This window comes from Myotis yumanensis, unplaced genomic scaffold (assembly GCF_028538775.1).
Source record: "Myotis yumanensis isolate MYYU_CA2020_CCGP unplaced genomic scaffold, mMyoYum1.0.hap1 SCAF_7, whole genome shotgun sequence".
Lineage (NCBI taxonomy): Eukaryota > Metazoa > Chordata > Mammalia > Chiroptera > Vespertilionidae > Myotis > Myotis yumanensis.
In genome coordinates, this window is record NW_027223758.1 from 36,047,053 (window position 1) to 36,067,928 (window position 20,876).

Sequence of the window (20,876 nt, forward strand, 5' to 3'; positions counted from 1 at the left end):
CTTAGTGATTCAGGACCTTATGCAGCCGGGGGCCAAATCCCCTCTTCCAGTTGGAGCTAGAATCCTCCTCAGGCCCCAGACTCTTCCATTGGCCGTAAACCTCTCCTCGACCCGGTTCTTCCTCCGATCCCAGACCCCTCTGATCCCAGACCCCTTCTTGGATTCCAAGATCCTTTTCCTCCGATCTCGGACTCCTCCGACCCCAGATTCCTCTTTCGACCTGACCCCCTGCCCCTGGCCCCCTCCAACACCTGCTTCATCCTCAGACTGCGCCCCTCCTTTGGACGTCCCTTCTCAGACGTCAGATCCCTCACTGGCCCCCCACCACTTCTCAGACTCCTCTTCCAAGCCCAACCCCTTCTGGTACCCCTGACCTAAACCAAGTGTGTCTTAGGATCCCTACGAGCAAACGCCCAGAATCCACTCTAGAGAGCAAGGTTTAGGACTCTGGGATGGGGTCTCTGGAACCTGAATAGTTACCATCATTTTAAGAGTTTTTGATGTGGTCTGGAAAGGACGCTTTAAGAAAGGAACAATGGGCATGACGGTGTGGCAGGAGTGGGGTGGGGTGGGGAAGTGGGGAGTGGGTCTCTGTGGTCTAGGTGTCTGTGTTCGATTTCCTGTGCTACCACTTACACACTGTGTGATCTTGGGTCAGACACTTCATCTTCTTTGGTGTCGGTTTCCTCATCTGACAACTGGAGAGATTAATAGTATCCATCTCAGCGGGTTGTTGTGAGGATTAAGCACCAGGTAGAAAGCTTTTGGTGTAGGTCTTGGCCCTACTCAATAAATGCCATTATTATCATTATTTTCATGTCTTTAACCTTGTGGATTCTCATCTCATCCAACCTTACCCATCCTCTTCCCACGCTTAGGAATTCCAACTACAGTATAGCTTGCACTACTTTCCCATTTCCAAGGATGAGGGGTTCGCTCTTTATTAGGCTTCTTGACCAAACTCTCTTCATACAGTTCACAGGGAGGGAGAGGGAGGGGGCTGGTCAAGCCCCTGGGCATACATCCCCTCTTTCACTCCAGGACAGTTTGAAAATCTACAAGGGGGGTAGGGGTGGGTGGAGTGGGTGGGGTGGGGAATCTATTATGGGCCCAGAACATGCATTGATACCTGTCGACAGGAGGGGGCAGTAATGGGTTGGGAACAGCTCTAGGACTTGGGAGAAGGTTTGGGGAGAGGGGAGAGGAAGAGGGCTGCCCAAAGCTGTGACTGTCTATACCTGGGACTGTGTGCCCATTGCTTGTGCCTTTCTCCCCCCAGAGAGGCTAGTATCTTCTCAGTGAAGTCCATAGGGCTTATTACGCTTCAGTAAAGTATTATCCCCCCAGTAGGGCATGTCTTAACTAAATGAGGTCTGTGTCCTGTCATTGATGTCCATTCCCTTAGTGGGGTGTGAGTCCCCCTAGTGGGGTCAACATATTTTTAGTAAAATCTATATCTTTGGTATCTCCTAGAGCAGTGGTGGCGAACACGCGTGTCAGAGGCGACACGCGAACTCATTTTTTTGGTTGATTTTTCTTTGTTAAATGGCATTTAAATACATAAAATAAATATCAAAAATATAAGTCTTTGTTTTACTATGGTTTCAAATATCAAAAAATTTCTATATGTGACACGGCACCAGAGTTAAGTTAGGGTTTTTCAAAATGTTGACACGCCGAGCTCAAAAGGTTCGCCATCACTGACCTAGAGGGAAACCCATGTCCCCCCAGTAGGGTCTGTGACCTTCAACACCATTAAAGTCCTATTAGCAGGGTCCATAGCCCTTCAGTGAGATCTGAGACCCCTCAGCAAGATCTGTGCTCCCTTAGTGGAGTCCACATACCTTCAGTGAAGTGTGTGCCTGCTGAGTGTAATGTCTCTTCGATAAAGCATCTGTCTTCTCTGTGGGGCCCATGCGATCTGAGACCCTCCCCTCAGGATTGAGTAGGCTCTGGATCATAGGTTTGAACATGGAAGTATTATTTTCAGTTTAAGGTGTGCTGGGCTTGTGGTTAGCTGGGCAAAGAACAAGGGAACAGGTGGGGAAGGGGGATGGGCCTGATGTGGTCACAAACCCTGTGTAGGCTTCAGGAGATGGGGGTTGTCAGCTCTGGGTCTCAAAATCACTCTTGGAGTTAAATATTTAAGGTTCCTCCTTGCCTTGACAGACATTCTGTGAACTGACAGGTGGTGTGGGCTTTTCTTGGTGGTGAGTGCAGGTGGGAGATGGAGGGTCCTGCCTGGCCCCTCCTTTCTGGGGTGGAACAGCTAGAGGTCAGTTAGAGGTAATTGAGCCCAGGTGCGGCAGGTGGGCGTGGTCTCCTGGTAAAGTAAAGAGACTGGGAAGGGAAGAAGGATATGAGTAATTTCTCCTATTTGCACAGCCTTTGGTACAGTATTTCACAAGCCTTAGCTTGTGAGGATATAAAAAGACTTGGAGTCAAGAAACTTAGGTTTGGCCCAAACTTGGTCGTTGTTTTGCTCTGGGACCTTGCACACATTCCTTTCCCTGAATATACCATTTGTGCAATGAGGAGGTAGGTATACTAGCAAAGACCTGGACACACCTCCTAATCTTCAATCAATCTTGAACTTTAGAGCTGGATGGGAATTTGTGGAGCCAGGGAGAGTGAAGGTATAATCTCGGTGGCGGGGGGGGGGGGGGAGGGGTGGTGGAAGGAAAGAGAAAATCTGAGCTAGCACAAACGTTAACAGAGAGGGGCCATGCCCTAGACGTCGTGGGAGGATTTTTTTTCCCCCTGAGGATGGAGGGGAAGAGTTTACTCCGAATGGAGGGATAGTGCTTTGAGGGAAAGTGATCCCAGAAGACACCCAGAAAAAAACCCTACTCCACCTGGCTTTTCAACTCTGTGGGTGACAGGCTTGTGCCATCAGACCACGGGGAGACTCCACCTTGGACTTGACCCACCTCCTGTCGTTAGCCGCGCTCTTTCCCGTTCAAGCCCCGCCTTAACCCAACCTGTCATCTGTCAGTCCCAAACCCCACCCCATCCTGGTCACTTCATGGGCCCGCCTCCTCTCCTGTCACGCCTGCCCCGCTCCCGCCTCTGTCAATACAGGATCCACCCCGCTCTCCTGCCACACCCGGCCCCGCCCCTTCTACTTCATGCTACGGTCCCACCCCTCCTGCGAGTCAGCTCCTCTCCTCCCCGAGCACCTGAGCAGCGCTCGCCTTTCCCCTTTGCTCACCCTGGTCCCGCTCCCGGAAGGCACGGCTCCGGCCCTAGGGGCAGCCACGCCCCGCCTGCCCAAGCCCCGCCCACCCTCCAGGCCCCGCCCTCTTTCCTAAGGCCCCACCCCGGGCGGCCTGTTTTTCGCCCCCGAGCTCCCTCAACTACCGCAAAGACGGTTACAGCGCTCGGAACGAGGCGCGATGGGGCTTCCTGAGGAGCGGGGCCGGAGCGGCAGTGGCAGCGGGGGCCGGGAGGAGGCTGGCGCGCGGAGCCGGGCGCGGAGTTGGTCGCCGCCGCCCGAGCTCAGCCGCTCCGCGCACGTCTCCTCGCTGCAGCGCTACCGCGAGCTGCACCGAGTCTCCGTGGAGGAGCCGCGAGGTGAGGCCGGGCCCGCGCGCGCCTGGGGGCGTCGGCGAGGAGAGGAATGGGCTCCCCGGGCAGTGAGGAGTCGGGCGGGTTCCGTGGGGGAGTGGGGGTTCCGAGAGGAGGTCGGGGTTGCCTAGGGGAGTTGGGGACCACCCTTGGGAAGTTGAGGGGTCCGTGAGGAGACGCAGGTTCTGTGAGGAAGAGTTGCGGAAGACGCAGGTTCTGTGAGGAAGAGATGGACGAGGGGTTCGGGGCGGGGCGGGGCGGGCGCGGGGGGAGACGGGGATTCGAAGAGAAGGAGCGTTCCGTTCTGTGGGGAGATGCGGGCTCCCTAGGAGCTGAGGACGTTCCTGGCGACGTGGGGGTTTCCCGAGATGTGGTTTCCGTGAGGGAATGGGGGTTCTGTGAGGAGAGTGAAAGCTTCATGAGAAGAGGAAGACTCCTCAGGTGGAAAGAGGGGTTCCCAAGGCGAGGGGCACCTTGCGGAGAGGAGGCCCCAGGAGGACATTCCTGGCCCGCCCGGTTCACACCAGCTCGGCCCCTGCCTCCTGACGCCCGGAACACGCGAGGTAGTGTCCACGGCTGAGGGGCAGGAACCGGTCTGTTTCCCGTGCTGGGGTTCCCACGGTTAGTAATTAAGTCCCAGAACTATTTTTCATATTTCAGAAATATTTAAATTATCCAACATAAGACTGAACAAGTCACATTTCAGTCAAGTTTTGTTTTTTTTTCTCCCCTAGTGAGCTGGGCTGGAAATAACTCAGAAACTCTGATAGACAGGTGCATGTCTTGAAGACTGTGAGCGAAGTTCCCTGCCTTTGCCCCTCAGTCTGAGGAAGGGATCAAAGCTGTTGAAGGCAGCATGATGTTTGGCAGTGGCACAAGCCAGACATCCAACCCAGAAAAAATCTAGATTTAGATTCTGGCTGTACCACTCATTTACTGGGTGGTCTTGGGCAGATTTTTAAAAAAATATATATTTTATTGATTTTTTACAGAGAGGAAGGGAGAAGGATAGAGAGTTAGAAACATCGATCAGCTGCCTCCTGCACACCCCCCACTGGGGATGTGCCTGCAACCAAGGTACATGCCCTTGGCCGGAATCGAACCTGGGACCCTTGAGTCTGCAGGCCAACGCTCTATCCACTGAGCCAAACCGTGTAGGGCTTGGGCAGATTTTTTAAATGTATATAGCAAAGGTGGAAATTTTTTGAGAAACAAGCAGACTCCCACGTGGAGAGGGGGAAAGAGTTCCCTTGGGCAGATTGTTAAGCCTCTCTGAGATTCCTTTTCTTTATCTGTAAGATAAGGATAATGATACTGGTTTCATAGTTTCGTATGATGACAAAAGTGGGTGATAAGTAAAGTGTGCATTATAGAGAGTCTGGTGCACCTAGACATTCAATAAATGATGGTTGGTTTGATAATAAAAGCGACATGGATAAAACCATTACTGAATAATGCAAGACATGATTGAATCAAGTGTAGAGCCATTGGTTGCTGCAGGCAGTGTCCAAGTTTGAGTCTTTAGACCTCTTTTCACTTCTCTTCCTCTCTGTGTTTTATCCCGTTGTGATTGTATCTGTTTCCCAGGGGTGAGCTATAACTGCCACAATAATAGCTCCTGTTCTATACATTTAGCTCTGAACCCAGGTTCTCACTTATGCTCTGGCTCCAAATTTCATAGATCTGTAGACCATTTTATTCACACACCTTTGTTATACCATATTCAATATAACTGTGACTGGGATTTACCAATTTTCCCTCCCAAACCGGCACGCCTACCTAATTTCCTAATCCCTGCCAGTGTCTCTATCGCAAACTGTAAACCTCTCATCATGCTCTCCCCTAATAAGGTCCATTTACATATCTTATTTATAGGGTTCTTCCTGCTTACTAACCAGAAATCATGTTTGATTTAATGTAGAGACTGTTATCAACCACATTTCACAGAGAGGGAAACTGAAACTTAGAGAGGATAACTCACTTGGACAAGGTGACAAAGCTACTTAGTGGTAGAGCTGGGATTTGAACCATGGTAGTCTTTCTTTATTGAATTTATTGGGGTGACATTGGTTAATAAAAGTATGTAGGTTTAAGGTATGCAATTCTATAACATATCATCTGTATATTATATTGTGTGTTCACCATCTCAAGTCTCCTTCCATCACCATTTATCCCTCCTTTACCCTCTTCTACCTCCCCCCACCCTGTTTCCCTCTGGTAATCACCATACTGTTGTCTGTTTATGAGTTTATTTGTGGTTTGCTTAATCCCTTTACCTTTTTCCACCTTGCCCCCCCCAACCCCCTCCCCTCTGACAGCTGTCAGTCTATTCTCTGTATCTACAAGTCTTTTTATTTTGTTTGTTAGTTTGTTTTGTTCATTAGATTCCACATATAAGTGAAATCATATGGTACTTGTCTTTCTCTGACTGGCTTATTTCACTTAGCATAATACTCTCCAGGTCTATCCATGCTGTTGCAAAAAGTAGGATTCTCTTCTTTTTTTTTTTCCAGCCAAGTAGTATTCCATTGTGTAAATGTACCACAGCTTTTTTATTCACTCATCTACTGATGGGTGCTTGGGTTGCTTTCAAATATTGGCTATTGTAAATAATGCTGCAGTGAACACATGGGTGCATATATTCTTTTTGAATTAGTGTTTCGGGTTTCTTCGGATAGATTCCCAGAAGTGGAATTGCTGGGCCATAAGGCAGTTCCACTTTTAGTTTTTTGAGGTAACTCCATACTGCTTTCTACAGTGGCTGCACCAATCTGCATTCCTACCAACAGTGCACAAGGGTTCCCTTTTGTTCACATCCTTGCCAACAATTGTTGCTTGTTGATCCTCCTATATAATAAAAGCCTAATATGCAAATTGTCCCTACGGGTGGGAGTTCGACAGACAGGGAGTTAGACGTGTGCTGACCACCAGGGGGCGGCATGGAACATGGCAGGCGTTGGAGACGAGGCACTGGCAGCAGGTGGTAGTGGAGGCACTGCCGTCCCCAATGGGCCCTGACGAGAGTGGGACTGCAGCAGGATGGTGGAGCAGGTGAGCGGGTGGCGCCAGGCCAAGGCGGGAGCTAAGGGTGGCAGAGGCAGGCAGCCAGAGAACGGAGGCCCCGGCTGGCAGCCACTAGGCATCTAACCCGTGCACAAATTTTGTGCATTGGGCCTCTAGTTTATTAATAATAGCCATTCAGACAGGTGTGAGGTGATATCTCATTGGGTGTTTTTTAAAATTGATTTTTGAGAGAGAGAGAGAGAGTGAAAAAGAGAAACATCAATTAGTTGCTGCCTCATGCGCCGCGACCCTGGATCAACCCATAACCTGGGTGTGTGCTCTGACTGGGAATCAAACCAGCCACCTTCTAGTGTATGGGATGGTGCTTCAAGCAACTGAGCCACACCAGCCAGGGTTTATTGTGGTTTTAATTTGCATTTCTCTGATGATTGATGATATTAAGTTCTTTATAAATTTTGGATATTAACCCCTTATCAGATGTATCATTGGTGAATATGTTCTTCCCTGCAGTGGGCTGTCTTTTCATTTTGTTGATTGTTCCCTTTACTGTGCAAAACTTTTTAGTCTGATGTAGTCCCATTTGTTTATTTTTTCTTTTGTTTCCCTTGCCCAAGGAGATATATCAGAAAAAAATATTGCTATAAGAAATATCCAAGATTTTACTGTCTATGCTTTCATCTAGGATTTTTATGGTTTTGAGTCTAACATTTAAGTCTTTCATCCGTTTTGAATTTGTTCTTGTGTATGATGTAAGAAGATGGTCTAGTTTCATTTTTTTGCACGTATCTGTCCATTTTTCCAAACACCATTTATTGAATAGACTATCTTTACCTTATTGTATGTTCTTGCTTCCTTTGTCAAATATTAGTTGACCAGAAAGGTGTGGGTTTATTTCTGGGCTCTCTAGTCTATTTCATTTATCTATATATCTGTTTTTATGCCAGTACCAGGCTGTTTTGATTACTATGGCCTTGAAATTATGTTTGATATCAGATAGTGTGATTCCTCCAACTTTGTTTTTTTTCTTCTCAAGATTGTTGTGGCTAATCGGGTCTTTTGTGGTTCCATATAAATATTTGGAATATTTTTTCTAGTTCTGTGAAATACACCATTGGTATCTTAATAAGAATTACGTTGAATCTATAGATTGCTTGGGTAGTATGGACATTTTAATTATGTTAATTCTTCTTATCCATGAACATGGTATATGCCTTCACTTATTGGTATCTTCTTCAATTTCTTCAGTGTCATAATTTTCTATGTACAGGTTTTTTACATCCTTGTGACCATGGTAGTCTTGCCTGAAGAACCTATATTCCTAAGAGCTATGCTATTCCTCTTCCCTGACTCCATAATCTGTCTTTCTCCAAATTCTGTCAAACATTATTTCAAAATGCCTCTGAGATTACCTTTATTCCCATTTCCATAGACCCTTTTAGTTCAAGGAAGCAGCCTCCTAATTGGTTCTCTCTCTCCTAGTCTCACCCACCTTCAATTTTTGATATATCTAGGCACTGTTAGATCAATATTCTGGAAACACTGCCTTCTTATGTCACTTGAAAAACTTTTAATAGTTTCCTATTTTCTACAGTTTCAAATTAAAATTTTGCTTTTTTTCAAGGTCGTCTCTGGATAACTAACCCCACTCCACCTCCCTATCCTTATCTCCCACTACTCCCTACCACACTCCTCATTCTAGACAAGTCATTCTCATTGATATACTGAACACCCAAAAGTCCCTTTCCAGATATATGCACCCCTATGTTCATAGCAGCACAATTCACCATAGCTAAGATCTGGAAACAGCCTAAGTGCCCATCAGTAGATGAATGGATTAGAAAACGGTGGTACATCTACACGATGGAATATTATGCTGCTGTAAAAAAGAAGGAACTCTTACCATTTGCAACAGCATGGATGGAACTGGAGAGCATTATGCTAAGTGAAATAAGCCAGTCACTGAAGGAAAAATACCACATGATCTCACTCATTCATGGATAATAGAGACCATTATAAACTTTTGAACAATAATAGATACAGAGGCAGAGTTGCCTCGAAAAGACTGTCAAACTACAGCAGGAAGGCCGGTGGGGGGGTGGGCAGGAGTGGGGGTAAGAGGTCAACCGAAGGACTTGTATGCATAAGACACTGGGGGGTAGGGGAGGCCAGGGGATTATCAAGGGCGGGGAAAAAAAAGGAGACATATGTAATAGTCTTTGTAATAATTTAAGCAATAAAAAAAAAGAGAAAACAAAAAAACAAGTCCCTTTCCTACCTTCTTGCTTTTGCCCATTTCCTTCTGCTCCTGTAGTCAAACCCCACCAATTCCACAAAACATTCTCTGATTATCTGAGTCTGTGCTCATCTTTTCCTCTTCTGAACTTTGTCAGTACTTAAAACGTGTACAACGAAACATCCCCCACCCAAGAATAAAACCAAAACAACTGAAAAACAAAACTAAGTGATTATAAAACTCAGTTTTCTTCACTTCTTGTTGATGGACACAAATGCAGTTCATAACTAGTTTTACATTTTCTGTGTCTACTTTTATCACTTAAAACATTTTTGAGTGTACACATGTACTCAATATAGATGTAGCAAATGAACTTTAGAGTCAGATCTGATTTTGTATTCTGGTTTCTAGCTGTGTGGTCCTTGGGAGACTTTCCTGTGTTTCCTGAGCTTAAGTTTTCTCATCTATAAAATTAGGATAATTAATGATTATTTCATAGGGCCATGTAAAGATTAAAAGAGATTAGCCCAGTCCCTGGTACATGAATGGCATTCACTAAAAGGCCAGTTCTCATTCACTTTCTTCTTAATGGTCATTTAGTAGTCTATTGTATTACTACTAGTATTACTAATTTTCACCAGTTTGGTTTTTTTTCATTGTTGGGTTTTTGGGTTGTTTCCAGTTTTACTAGTATAAATAGTGGTTTATAAAGATCTCTTTACTAATCACTTTTTTCCTTTGGGATTATTTTCGTGGAGTGTATTCCCCAAAGTTGAATTATCACATGAAAAGGTATATAAATTTTTATGGCTATTGTCAGGAATTGCCCTGTCATCCACTAAGATTGTACTGATTTCTTACAATGCCATTATTATATAAAATTATCTGTTTCCTAAGGCCACTTACGCATTAGATTCAATTTTTTTAAATCTTTGCTAGTTTTTATAGGTATACTAGAGGCCCGGTGCATAGCCTGTGCCCTCTCACAGTCCGGGACCCCTTGGGGCATGTAGCAGTGCGTGAAGCGGCAGGCGGTCGGGGAAGAGCCCAAGCTAGGGCTCACCAGCCATGAGCCTGGCTTCTGGCTGAGCAGCACTCCTGCATTGAGTGTCTGCCCCCTGGTGGTCAGTGCGTGTCATAGCTACCGGTCAACTGGTCACTTAGGCTTTTATATATATAGATAATGGCACTTGAGATGATTTAATTTAGATTTCTTTAATTGATTGCAAATGGTACATTATGCAAGCAATTACATTGTCTTATACATTCAAAACCAACTATGTACATTGTATAAACTGAATCATATAACATTGAGCAAGTCACTTTACATCTATGAATTTGGTTTCTTTTTCTCACCTGAGGATATTTTCCCCCCATTGATTTTTAGAGAGAGTAGAAGGAAGGGAGGGAGGGGAGGGAAGAGGGAGAGAGAGAGAGAGAGATGTGAGAGAGACACGTACATCGGTTGCCTCACACAAGTACCCCTACTGGCACAGGGGATCAAACCTGCAACCCAGGCACATGCCCCAGACCCGGAATCGAACCCAAGACCCTTTGGTGCGTGGCTGACACTCTAACCATTGAGCATACCAGCCAGGGCTGAATTTGTTTTCTTAACACTAAAATGAGGGGATGATACTCTCTAAAATTCCTTCCATTGTTATGGTTCTAGGTGTCTTTCTCTCCTCTAGCTCCTGATTCAGTACTGAGAATATCCTAAGTGTTGTGCAATTATATATTTTACCTGTTGATTACATTTTCTCCAGAGATTCAGACAAATATTTTAAGATTGCAAATTTTATCATGTCCCTCTCCTGCTTAAAATCCTACAATGACTTTCCATTGCTCTTAGGATAAATACCAAGTTCATTACCATGCCCAGAAAGATTGTATGATCTGCTCATTTTATCCATCACTTCCTGCTATTCTTTCTCTGATTCTCAGTGCTTCAGCCTTAAGGAGTTCCCCTTAACAGTATACCATTGGTTCCTTTCCATCCCATAGTACTCTCTTTCCTTGTGGGGGAGTAAAGAAAAACTTCTATTCATCTTTCAGATTTTAGCCAAAATATTTTCTTCAGGGAAGTTCAAGTCTTGGCTTAGTAACTATAACCTTGGGTAACTTAAAAAAATATATATATATATATATATTTTTTTTTTTAAATTAATTTCAGAGGGAGAGAGAGCTAGAAACATCAATGATGAGAGAGAATCACTGATCAGCTGCCTCCTGCACGCCATACACTGGGGATTAAGCCTGCAATCCAGGCATGTGCTCTTGACTGGAATTGAACCTGGGACCTTTCAGTCCGTAGGCTGATACTCTATCCACTGAGCCAAACTGGCTAGGGCACCTTGGGCAATTTTTAAATCAATAAAAGGATAATGAAAATAAGGCCATCTCCTAGGACTGTGGTAAGGACTAAATGAAATAATATAAAGAGCTTAAAGCAACATTTGGCACAGAACAGGTAACACTTGGGCAAGTAACAATAGACTAAAGAGCAACCCGGCTGTCTTGGCTCAGTGGTTGAGTGTCGACCTATGAATCAGGAGGTCCCAGTTCGATTCCCAGTTGGGCTCAATGCCCAGGTTGCGGGCTCAATCCCCAGTGTGGGACGTGCAGGAGACAGCCAATCAATGATTCTCTCTCATCATTGATGTTTCTATCTCTCTCTCTCCCTCTCCCTTCCTCTCTGAAATCAATAAAAATATATTTTTTAAAAAACTAAATAATTGCTGAGAGTGAGTGTACAAATTAAGACAATGACATGGTCATGGGAGGCTCTGTGGGTAAAGGATTTCTTCCTTCCACTAATTAATTCATTTAAAAAAACTGCTTACCTTGTGCTAGGCATTGTGATAAGCCCTGGGTGGCTGCAATTTGAATAGATGGCAAAAAATGAAGTGGGAATTTTGAGAAGAGAAGAAAGAAATTTGAGTCAAGATTCAGCTCATGGGAATAGATGGAGGGTTAGGAGAGTGGTGGATGATAAGATTAGACAGGTAGAGGAAGGAGCCCAGGTGGTAGGTATTAGAGTACAAGGCAGGAAAGTTGTGACTTGGTCCTGTGCATAGACTGGCAAGACATCTGAGGATAAATATGCCTGAGAAGCTTTGTGATGTTGGGCTTCTCTTTCTGTTGCAGAGTTTTGGGGAGACATTGCCAAGGAATTTTACTGGAAGACCCCTTGTCCTGGCCCATTCCTCAAGTACAACTTTGATGTGACTAAAGGAAAAATATTCATTGAGTGGATGAAAGGAGCAACTACCAACATCTGTTACAACGTACTGGATCGAATTGTCCACGAGAAAAAACTTGGTGACAAAATTGCTTTTTACTGGTAAAAACATCTATCTTATAGTCTGTGGTAGATAAAAAATCATCCTTCACATTATAGTATAATGTTTCGTAGTTCATGAAGTGCCTTAAAATCCATAAATTCATTACAACAACCTGGTACAGGAAGTAAACTACATATAGTTAATTTAATGTCTCAGGTGAGGAAAAATACCTCAAGGAAGTTATTAAAATCACATAAATAGCATGTGACAGAACTGATATTCAAAGCCAAGTGTTCTGACTTCTAGTCTGGTGTTCTAGTCTGGTGTTCTTTCCTCTCCAACTTCTAGCTGGAGAGAAAAGAGGGAAAAGAGTAAATGGAAAAGAACAGGACTAAGTAACTTTCTTATTTTTGCTTTGGGAGAGAAATTGGTGTTGGATTTTCCACTACTACCACCACCACTGTGCTCAAGTTCTTTTATTTTATTTTTTTTCTTTTTAAGAATGGTAGGTATAACTAAAGAAAGATGTTTCATGAATCTAGGTTTTGGGTTTATTAAAAAATGTTAAGCTCCTTTAGATAAGAAATCAAAATTCTCATAAAATTAAATTACTAAAATATTATTACCTCACTTAAAGATATTAACCACTAATCCCTTAATATCACAAATATCCAGACAGTGTACAAAATTTTCCAATGGCCAGGAATCTTTTTTTTTTAAAGCTGATTTGTTTAAATCAGAAAGTCCACACATTATATTTAGCTAATAGATGTCTTAAATCTCTTGTGATTTAAAGGCTTTCCCGCCTTTTCCTGTCATATATTTGTGATGAAGCCAGGTCTGATATAATCTCTAACAGTCTGGATCTTGCTGATTATATCCCAAGTGTTGTTCTACAGGTTCCTCTAGCTGTCATGTTTTCAGTCACTAATTCCTAAAAGCTATATTGAATGCTTTAGTTTTATATTTTCTGCCTTATCTACCAGCCTTCTAAAAAAAATGTTAATCGAATGAACAACAAAATGGAAAAAAGGTGAGAAAATACAAAGAAAAAAAGTAACCAAAGGGCCACAGATAACCTTGCAATGACTTAACCAAGTAAAAGTGGAGCAGCTCTCCATGGTACGACATATTAAGAGGTTGCAAGTGTTGTTTGACTTCTAACCTAAATGGGCTCTTGCACCCCCTACTGCCATTAATGACATTCTGTGTTCTCCTACACGATCTACTAGGTGGACAATGGTAACACCTACACACATCTGAACCATCTATGACTAATCCTAAGACTCTACCCAGCACGTTTGTCATTAATTAGTTCCTACTATTTTAGAAGGACCACATAAAAGCTGGTGAACTATGGACTATCCTTAAACTGGAGGACAGAAACATAAGTCAATCCCACTTGAGCATGAAGAAGAAACGATTGACATCCCAGAATAAATGATCAATTATGTGAAAAAAAAGTTGAAATGTAGGAAAATCCCATTCTAATATATTAAAGTTAGTTCACCAACTCTTAAATATTTGAGATTAAATGATTGTAGGAATCAGGTCAAGTAATTACCTGTTAACAGGCTGCATATCTGAGAAAACATGGATTCATGACATAATGTAACACCGAAGGGATAAACATTAATAAATCCTCATGAGCTTGGAAATCCAACATGTTAGTAACAAGTGTCATAGATTTGACAAGGAGAACTATACAATCTCCTTCGCCCAACCCCAAGAAAGTACTGTTACTATCTGGTCAGTGCATCAAAATCTCCAAGTAAAAGATTCTACAAATACCAACTAGGTCCACGAACTAGCAAGGAGTTTTTATATGAACAAATGGAGAAGACGATTCAACCTTCACTGGTGTTTCTGCCAGTGTCAACCAACCAGCCAGTAATAAAAATATCCCCTTAGATTAGTACAGCCATTTACTATTTTCAAAGCACTCTGACAAATTTCAGAGCAAATGACAAGTGACAAAGAGAAAGTAAACCAGGGAAAGGGGGGGAATTTTATATATTTTAGATATAAAATCAGATTTTAGAAAACTAAACTTTTAAGAGAAAAAAAAGCATTGAGAACTGAACTCATTATAATCTTTCAATAACTATATAGTCACGTTAAAGAGCTTAATAGTAAAAACAGGTGCACCGTGTTCCAGGAAATGAGGATACAATGAGAGAGCAGGGTTTTCCAAAGAAAAAAAAACTAAGGCTGTTTCTTCAAGAATCTTTTAAACAGATTCTCAATCCTTTTTTCTGCCCCCAAAAAGTTCAGGGATATGTACACACTCGCTGATAACAATGACTCATGACTTATTTAGGGATTTATTTTGATTAACAACAATTGAAAAAAAGCAAATTCTCCTTGAGAGTGTCAAGCTGGCTGAGCATTCAAACCGTAGGGGGGAAATTATTTCAATTAGAACTTAATTTACTTGAAATCAGCATCACACAAAAGTTATTTTTAAGGAGGGATGGGATGGGAGGAAGAACTGGATGAAATGAAGTCTCTGGTCAGCGAAGAACAATAGGAGGGGGAAAGTAACAAGGCAATAAGTAAACTTTGTGTAATTCCTTAAAAACTTCCAGATGAAACAGACATGTCATTAACCAGAATGTCTGGGGATATCAGTAAGGATACCAATACTCTCCCCCAGGACATTCTGTAAATGACACCCGGAGACACAATGATTGCCTGCGTGGCCCCTGGCTGTGCATCAGTATGGGGGCAATTCCTATGCTGTTGCTGACATTTTTGTTAGGCCATCATCTCTGCAATTAGGAATATTTGCCAAATTGAATATCTGATGCAGATGTCTATGACAGTAAAGGAGAATTTGGCCAGTGGCTATGTACCACTAAGAAGAATGAAGGGCGAGAGAAATATTTGTGTCAGAAAACATAAAGAACTTGAATCAACCATGAGCACTAAACAGAAATTTCAGAGTCAAATAATCTCAAAGCTAGAAGAATCCTTGAAGCCCATCTATTCTGAAATGAGTAAACTTAACTCCAGAAATTCAGGTTTCCTTTTTCTGCCTTAGAGTGCAAACAGCTCCGTTGTGATACAGCCCAGCTACGGAAGAGCTCAAGCGTGCTGCAGTTCAACTAGGAAGCAGCATGGCTGTGAAGCTGCACAGCTGTGAGGAGGCCCCTCTAGACAGCTCTGCTCTTAGGAGGAAAGGGAAAGAGCACTCTCTCTGTGCTCAAGTTCTTAACAAATATCTCATTTGATGCTCACAACAACCAAGAATGCACTATTTATTTTCCTCATTTCACATATGTGAAAACTGAAATTCTGAGACATTAATAAGTGACTTATCCAAAGTTATACAGCTAGCAAGAAGTGGGCTGAGATTCAAACCCAGGTAGTATAATTCCAGAGCTTACAGGTTTGACCATGACACTATGCTATCCCTTCTAATTCCTTTCGTCTCTCAACAGCTTTGCAAAATATATATTGTTAGCTCCACTTTACAAGTGAAGAAATGAAGCACTGAAGGGTTGCACAGTGAATAAGATCATAGAATAAGTGATAGAGCCAGGATTAAAAACCAAGTCTATCTGGCACCTTGCTTGTAAAAATAGACCATGCTGCCTCCCCAGCAGGAATTTTCTATGAGCCCCTCTTCCTGGCAACATAACTCTACAAGAAGTACTAATATACTGAACCCAAATAGGACCTTAAAATTCCAGTAATTGGGATGTTGCTTCTGCCACCATCTATGAGCACTCTGAGAACTGATCCTATTTTTAATTGAGCCAGTTGGAGCAGACTGAATGTGTCATTAAAGAATTAAATTTGTACTCGGTCAAAATTTGCCCATTTTATGTGATATAGTGAGAAAAGCCCTAACCTGAGAGACAGGAAATTTAGATTCTCATTCTAACTCTGCCATTCACCTGCTGTATAAGTACAGGGAACTCTCTGAGAGTCAGTTTTCTCTGTCATAAAATGGGGATAATAATCCCATCCTTATCTTTCTCCTTAGATAGTTATGAGAATCAAATAAAAGGTGAACTACTTATTTATTTATTAGAAAACACTGTACAAATGTGAATGAGTGTATAATCACATTGCCATTGCTCAATTTGGGATCACTATGCCACTGAAACTCATGGTCTCTACCTGTTTAAATTTTCTTTAGCTCCAGCCAACACTTGAGCCCACTTCTTAGGTTTATTAAGGATCAGAAAACCTTTAAAGATCTGCACAGGAAATGCTTGTGTCTGACTCCCACCCCACCCCTTGCCCCGGGTTTGAAATAATGCAGGTGCATGGTGCTCCAGAATCCTGAGGTCCTTTCTAGTTTCTCACCATCCATACCTGAACAGGTTCCAGAGAGTCTCTCTTTCCCTATCTGTAAGATGAGGAGAGTAGACTAGATCAGTGTTTTCCAAAGAATGCTCCAGGAATCACTGATTACTAGAGATATAGTAAAGTCTCCAAGAAGCCCCACAGTAAGCACATCTGATTAACTTTGCTAACATGAGATTCCCACATTTATTTGAGCCCCAACCACTTATGGCAGCATGCTATTAATATCATAACAAGAAATATTGCCCAGCTGGTGTGGCTCAGTGACTGAGCATTGACCCATGAACAAGGAGGTCACAGTTCCATTCCCAGTCAGGGTACATGCCCCAGTTGCAGGCTCAATCCCCAGTAGGGAGCACGCAGGAGGCAGCTGATCAATGATTCTCTTACAACATTGATGTTTCTAACTCTCCCTCTCCCTTCCTCTCTCTGAAATAAATAAAAACATATTTAAAAGAAGAAGAAGAAATATTTCATGGAACACCAATTTAGGAAGTACTGGATTAGATCATCTCTAAATTTATTTTCAGTGCAAAATTCTGCAACTCCGTAACAAGACATCTTCACTCCATTTTTACAATGATCATTCAACCAGCAAGAATTGTTAAAGTCATTGGGTACTTAGCCCTATGTAGGTGTTATGGATACAGGGGTAGAAGAATAGGAGACAAGTTCCATATGAGCCATTATTATTCAATTCTTTTATGTTCACGGCAAAGCAAAAGCAAACTACAAATAAATCACATTTGTTATAAGAAAGTAAAGTACAAATATGCAAGATATGTGGTTACTTCCCTTTGTTACCTCCATATTTTATACAATATGCTATATTGCCATATATTCATCTATTTTTTTTCAAAGTATTTTTCTTATTTTAAATCTTTAAAATTTACAGATTTTAAATCCCACACCCTTCCTCTGAGATTCATTTGTCTGTTCCATTTTCCATGTCTCTGATTATATCTTATTCATAAGTTTATTTTGTTCATTAGATTTCTTGTTTGTATATTTTTATTTTTAGATTCAATTGTTGATAGATATGTATTTATTGACATTTTATTGTTCATATATATTTTCTTTTTCCTCCCCTTCCTCCTCCTCCCCCTCCCCCTCCCTCTCCCTCTCCTTCTCCTCCTCCTCCTCCTCCTCCTCCTTTTCTTCTTCTTCCTCCTCTTCTTCCTCTTCTTCTTCTTCTTCCTCTTCCTCTTCCTCTTCTTCCTCCTCTTCCTCTTCTTCTTCTTCTTCTTCTTCCTCTTCTTCTTCTTCTTCTTCCTCTTCTTCTTCCTCTTCCTCTTCCTCCTCCTCTTCCTCCTCTTCCTCCTCTTCTTCTTCCTCTTCCTCTTCCTCTCCTCCTCCTCCTCTCCTCCTCCTCTTCCTCTCCTCCTCCTCCTCCTCTTCTCCTCCTCCTTTTCTCCTCTTTCTCCTCCCCCTCCCCCTCCCCCCTCCCCCTCCCCCCCCACTTCAAAATTACATGTATTACTGGTTTGGTAGTGATAAACTCCTTTAGCTTTTTCTTGTCTGTGAAGCTCTTTATCTGGCCTTCAATGCTAAATGATAGTTTTGATGAGTAGAGTAATCTTGGTTGTAGGTCCTTGCTATTCATCACTTTGAATATTTCTTGCCACTCCCTTCTGGCCTACAGTTTCTGTTGAGAAATCAGCTGACAGTCATATGGGCACTCTTGCAGGTAACTAACTTCTTTTCTCTTGCTGCTTTTAAGATTTTTTCTTTATCTTTAACCCTTGGCATTTTAAGTATGATGTGTCTTGGTGTGAGCCTCTTTGAGTTCCTCTTGTTTGGGACTCTCTGTGATGCCTGGACTTGTAAGTCTATTTCTTTCACCAGGTAGGGGAAGTTTTCTGTCATTATTTCTTCAAATAGGTTTCCTTTCTTTTTTTAATTTTTTTTTTCAAATAGGTTTTCAATATCTTGCTCTCTCTCTTCTCCTTCTGGTACCCCCATAATGTGAATGTTGGTACACTTGAAGTTGTCCCAGAAGCTCCTTACACTATCTTCATATTTTTTAAAAATATATCTTATTGATTTTTTACAGAGAGAAAGGGAGAGAGATAGAGAGTTAGAAACATCGATGAGAGAGAAACATCGATCAGCTGCCTCCTGCACATGTCCCATTGGGGATGTGCCCGCAACCCAGGTATATGCCCTTGACCGGAATCGAACCTGGGATCCTTCAGTCCGCAGGCCGACGCTCTATCCACTGAGCCAAACCGGTTTCGGCTTTATTTTTTAATTCATTTTTATTTTTGCTCTTCTGATTGGGTGTTTTTTGTTTCCTCATATTTCAAATGTTGATTTGATTCTCCAAAAACTCTACTCTATTATTGAATCCCTGTAAATTATTCTTTATTTTAGTTAGTGTATGCTTAATTTCTGACTAGTCTTTTTTTATGTCTTTGACATTCTCACTAAGATCCTTGAAAATCTCACTAAAGATCTTTGAAGCTCTCATGAAGATCCTTAAGTAACCGTATAACCATTGTTTTGAACTCTGTATCTAGTAGCTTGCTTGTTTCCATTACTTTCATTTGTAACATGTTTCTTTGTCTCCACATTTTGGCTGCTTCCTGTGTTTGTTTATATATATATTAGGTAGAGCTATTATGTTTCCTGAGATTGGTAGAGTAGCCTTGTATATTAGGTGTCCTGTAGGACCCAGTGGCTCAGCCTTCCCAGTCACCTGAGCTGGGCACTGTAGGTGCACCCCTGTGTGGACTGTGTACACAGTTTTGTTATAGTTGAGCCTTGATTGGTGTCACTGGGAGGAATTGGCCTACAGGCCAATTGACTGTGAGGACCAGCTGCCTCTACAATGGAAGAGCTGCTATGCAGGAGATACCCCTATGTAGCAGGACTTGCTTAGTGGGGCTTTGGTACTCACTGAGCCTGCCCCTTGAGTGGGTTGTTTGTGGACATGTAGAGTTGTAATCTGGTATGGTCTAAAGCTGTCTACCGGGTCACTGGCTCTGGGTCCTCCTGGGAGGTGCAAAGTCAGCCATTGCCTGGTGCCACCCAGCAGGAGCTATAGAGAGATCTGCAGATTGCTGCTATTTGTATTGGACTGAAAGTGCCCAGGCAAGGCCCAGTTGTGAGGCAAGGCAGGCCGGTACTAGTGCTGGGTTGTAGGCCTTTTATTGATAGTTTTGAAGTACACTGACTCCAACTGCTGCTTGTTTAAGAGGTTTTAGCAAAGTCTGAAGCATGAACCAAGACAGGCCATTCATATGGAAAAGCAGCTGCAAACAGCTTGGGTAGGGCTGCAAATTGGATGGGGTGGGGTCTCAGGGAATCACCAGAGTGGAGCCAACAGTGTGGGCCATTGATGATGGAAACTCAGATATGGCTTCCAGTCAGCTCTGCAATGGGGGAGGTTCAAGCACAGGAACAATGATCCCTAAAAGCACCCCTATTTGGGAGAAAGCCGCCCCCAAGTTCCTGTCCTGATGCCAAACAGTCCAGTTCCTCCCTGTATGTCCCTGGATTTCTCCAAAGCTGCCACCTGGTGCTGAAGCTCAGAGGAATCAAGACAATGTATGTTTGTGTGCCGGCTCTTTAAGAGGAACACCTGGGACTCCCACAGCCTCTGTGTCACTCTGCCACAATCCCTGCTGGTTTTTATAGCCTGAAGTTACAGGGACTTCTCTTCCCAGCTCTATAACCCTGGGCTGGGGGTCTGGTATGGGGCTGGGACCCCTTGATTCTCACAGGAGGCCTTGGAGTTATCCCTCCTGATTAAAGAAATGCCATATATGGGTGTCGGACCAGTTCGTTCCTTACCTTCACTCCTTGTACCAGTCTCAGTGCACTTTCTTCTTTACTTCTCTACTTGTAGGACTTCAATTCAGCCAGTTTTCAGGTGGTTCTGAATGATGGTTGTTCTGTATTTTAGTTGTAATTTCGATGTGGTTGTGGGAGGCAATGAGTACCAGTGTTTACATATGCCACCATCTTGGTTCCTAGAAAGTGTTGACTTCCTATTATGGTAGATGAGAACTTAATTCTTGTATACTCCTCCAATTTCTTTCATTTTATAATATAACTAGAGGCCCGGTGCACAAAAATTTGTGCACTCGGGGGCGGGGAGGGGGGGTTCCTCAGCCCGGCCTGTGTCCTCTTGCAGTCTGGGACCCCTCAGGAGATAACGACCTGCTGGCTTAGGCCTGCTCCTGGGTGGCAGAGGGCAGGCCCAATCCCTAGGTGCAGCCCCTGGTTGGGCTCAGAGCAGGGCTGATTGGGGAGTTGGGGCGCCGCCCCCTGTCATGCACAAAGCAGGGCAGATTGGGAGGTTGCAATGCCACCCTCAGTCACGCTCAAGGTGGGGCCGATTGGGGGGTGGGGAACCGCCCCCTGTCACACTCAAGGCAGGGTCGATGGGGAGGTTGCGGTGCCACCCCCTGTCACGCACAGAGCAGGGCCAATCAGGGGGTTGGGGC

At 43.4% G+C, this 20,876-nt stretch overlaps 1 protein-coding gene across 1 annotated transcript in view; it reads left to right on the forward strand.

The window, feature by feature from the left end:
- The first annotated feature begins 3,320 nt into the window (after positions 1–3,320).
- ACSS2 (acyl-CoA synthetase short chain family member 2) overlaps positions 3,321–20,876 on the forward strand; it is a 60,218-nt gene continuing 42,662 nt past the window's right edge. Inside the window, exons 1-2 of the mRNA XM_070420187.1 lie at positions 3,321–3,573; positions 11,972–12,167. Coding sequence (XP_070276288.1) covers positions 3,396–3,573; positions 11,972–12,167 — 374 coding nt within the window. The 5' untranslated portion in view covers positions 3,321–3,395. The remainder of the gene's footprint in view (positions 3,574–11,971; positions 12,168–20,876) is intronic.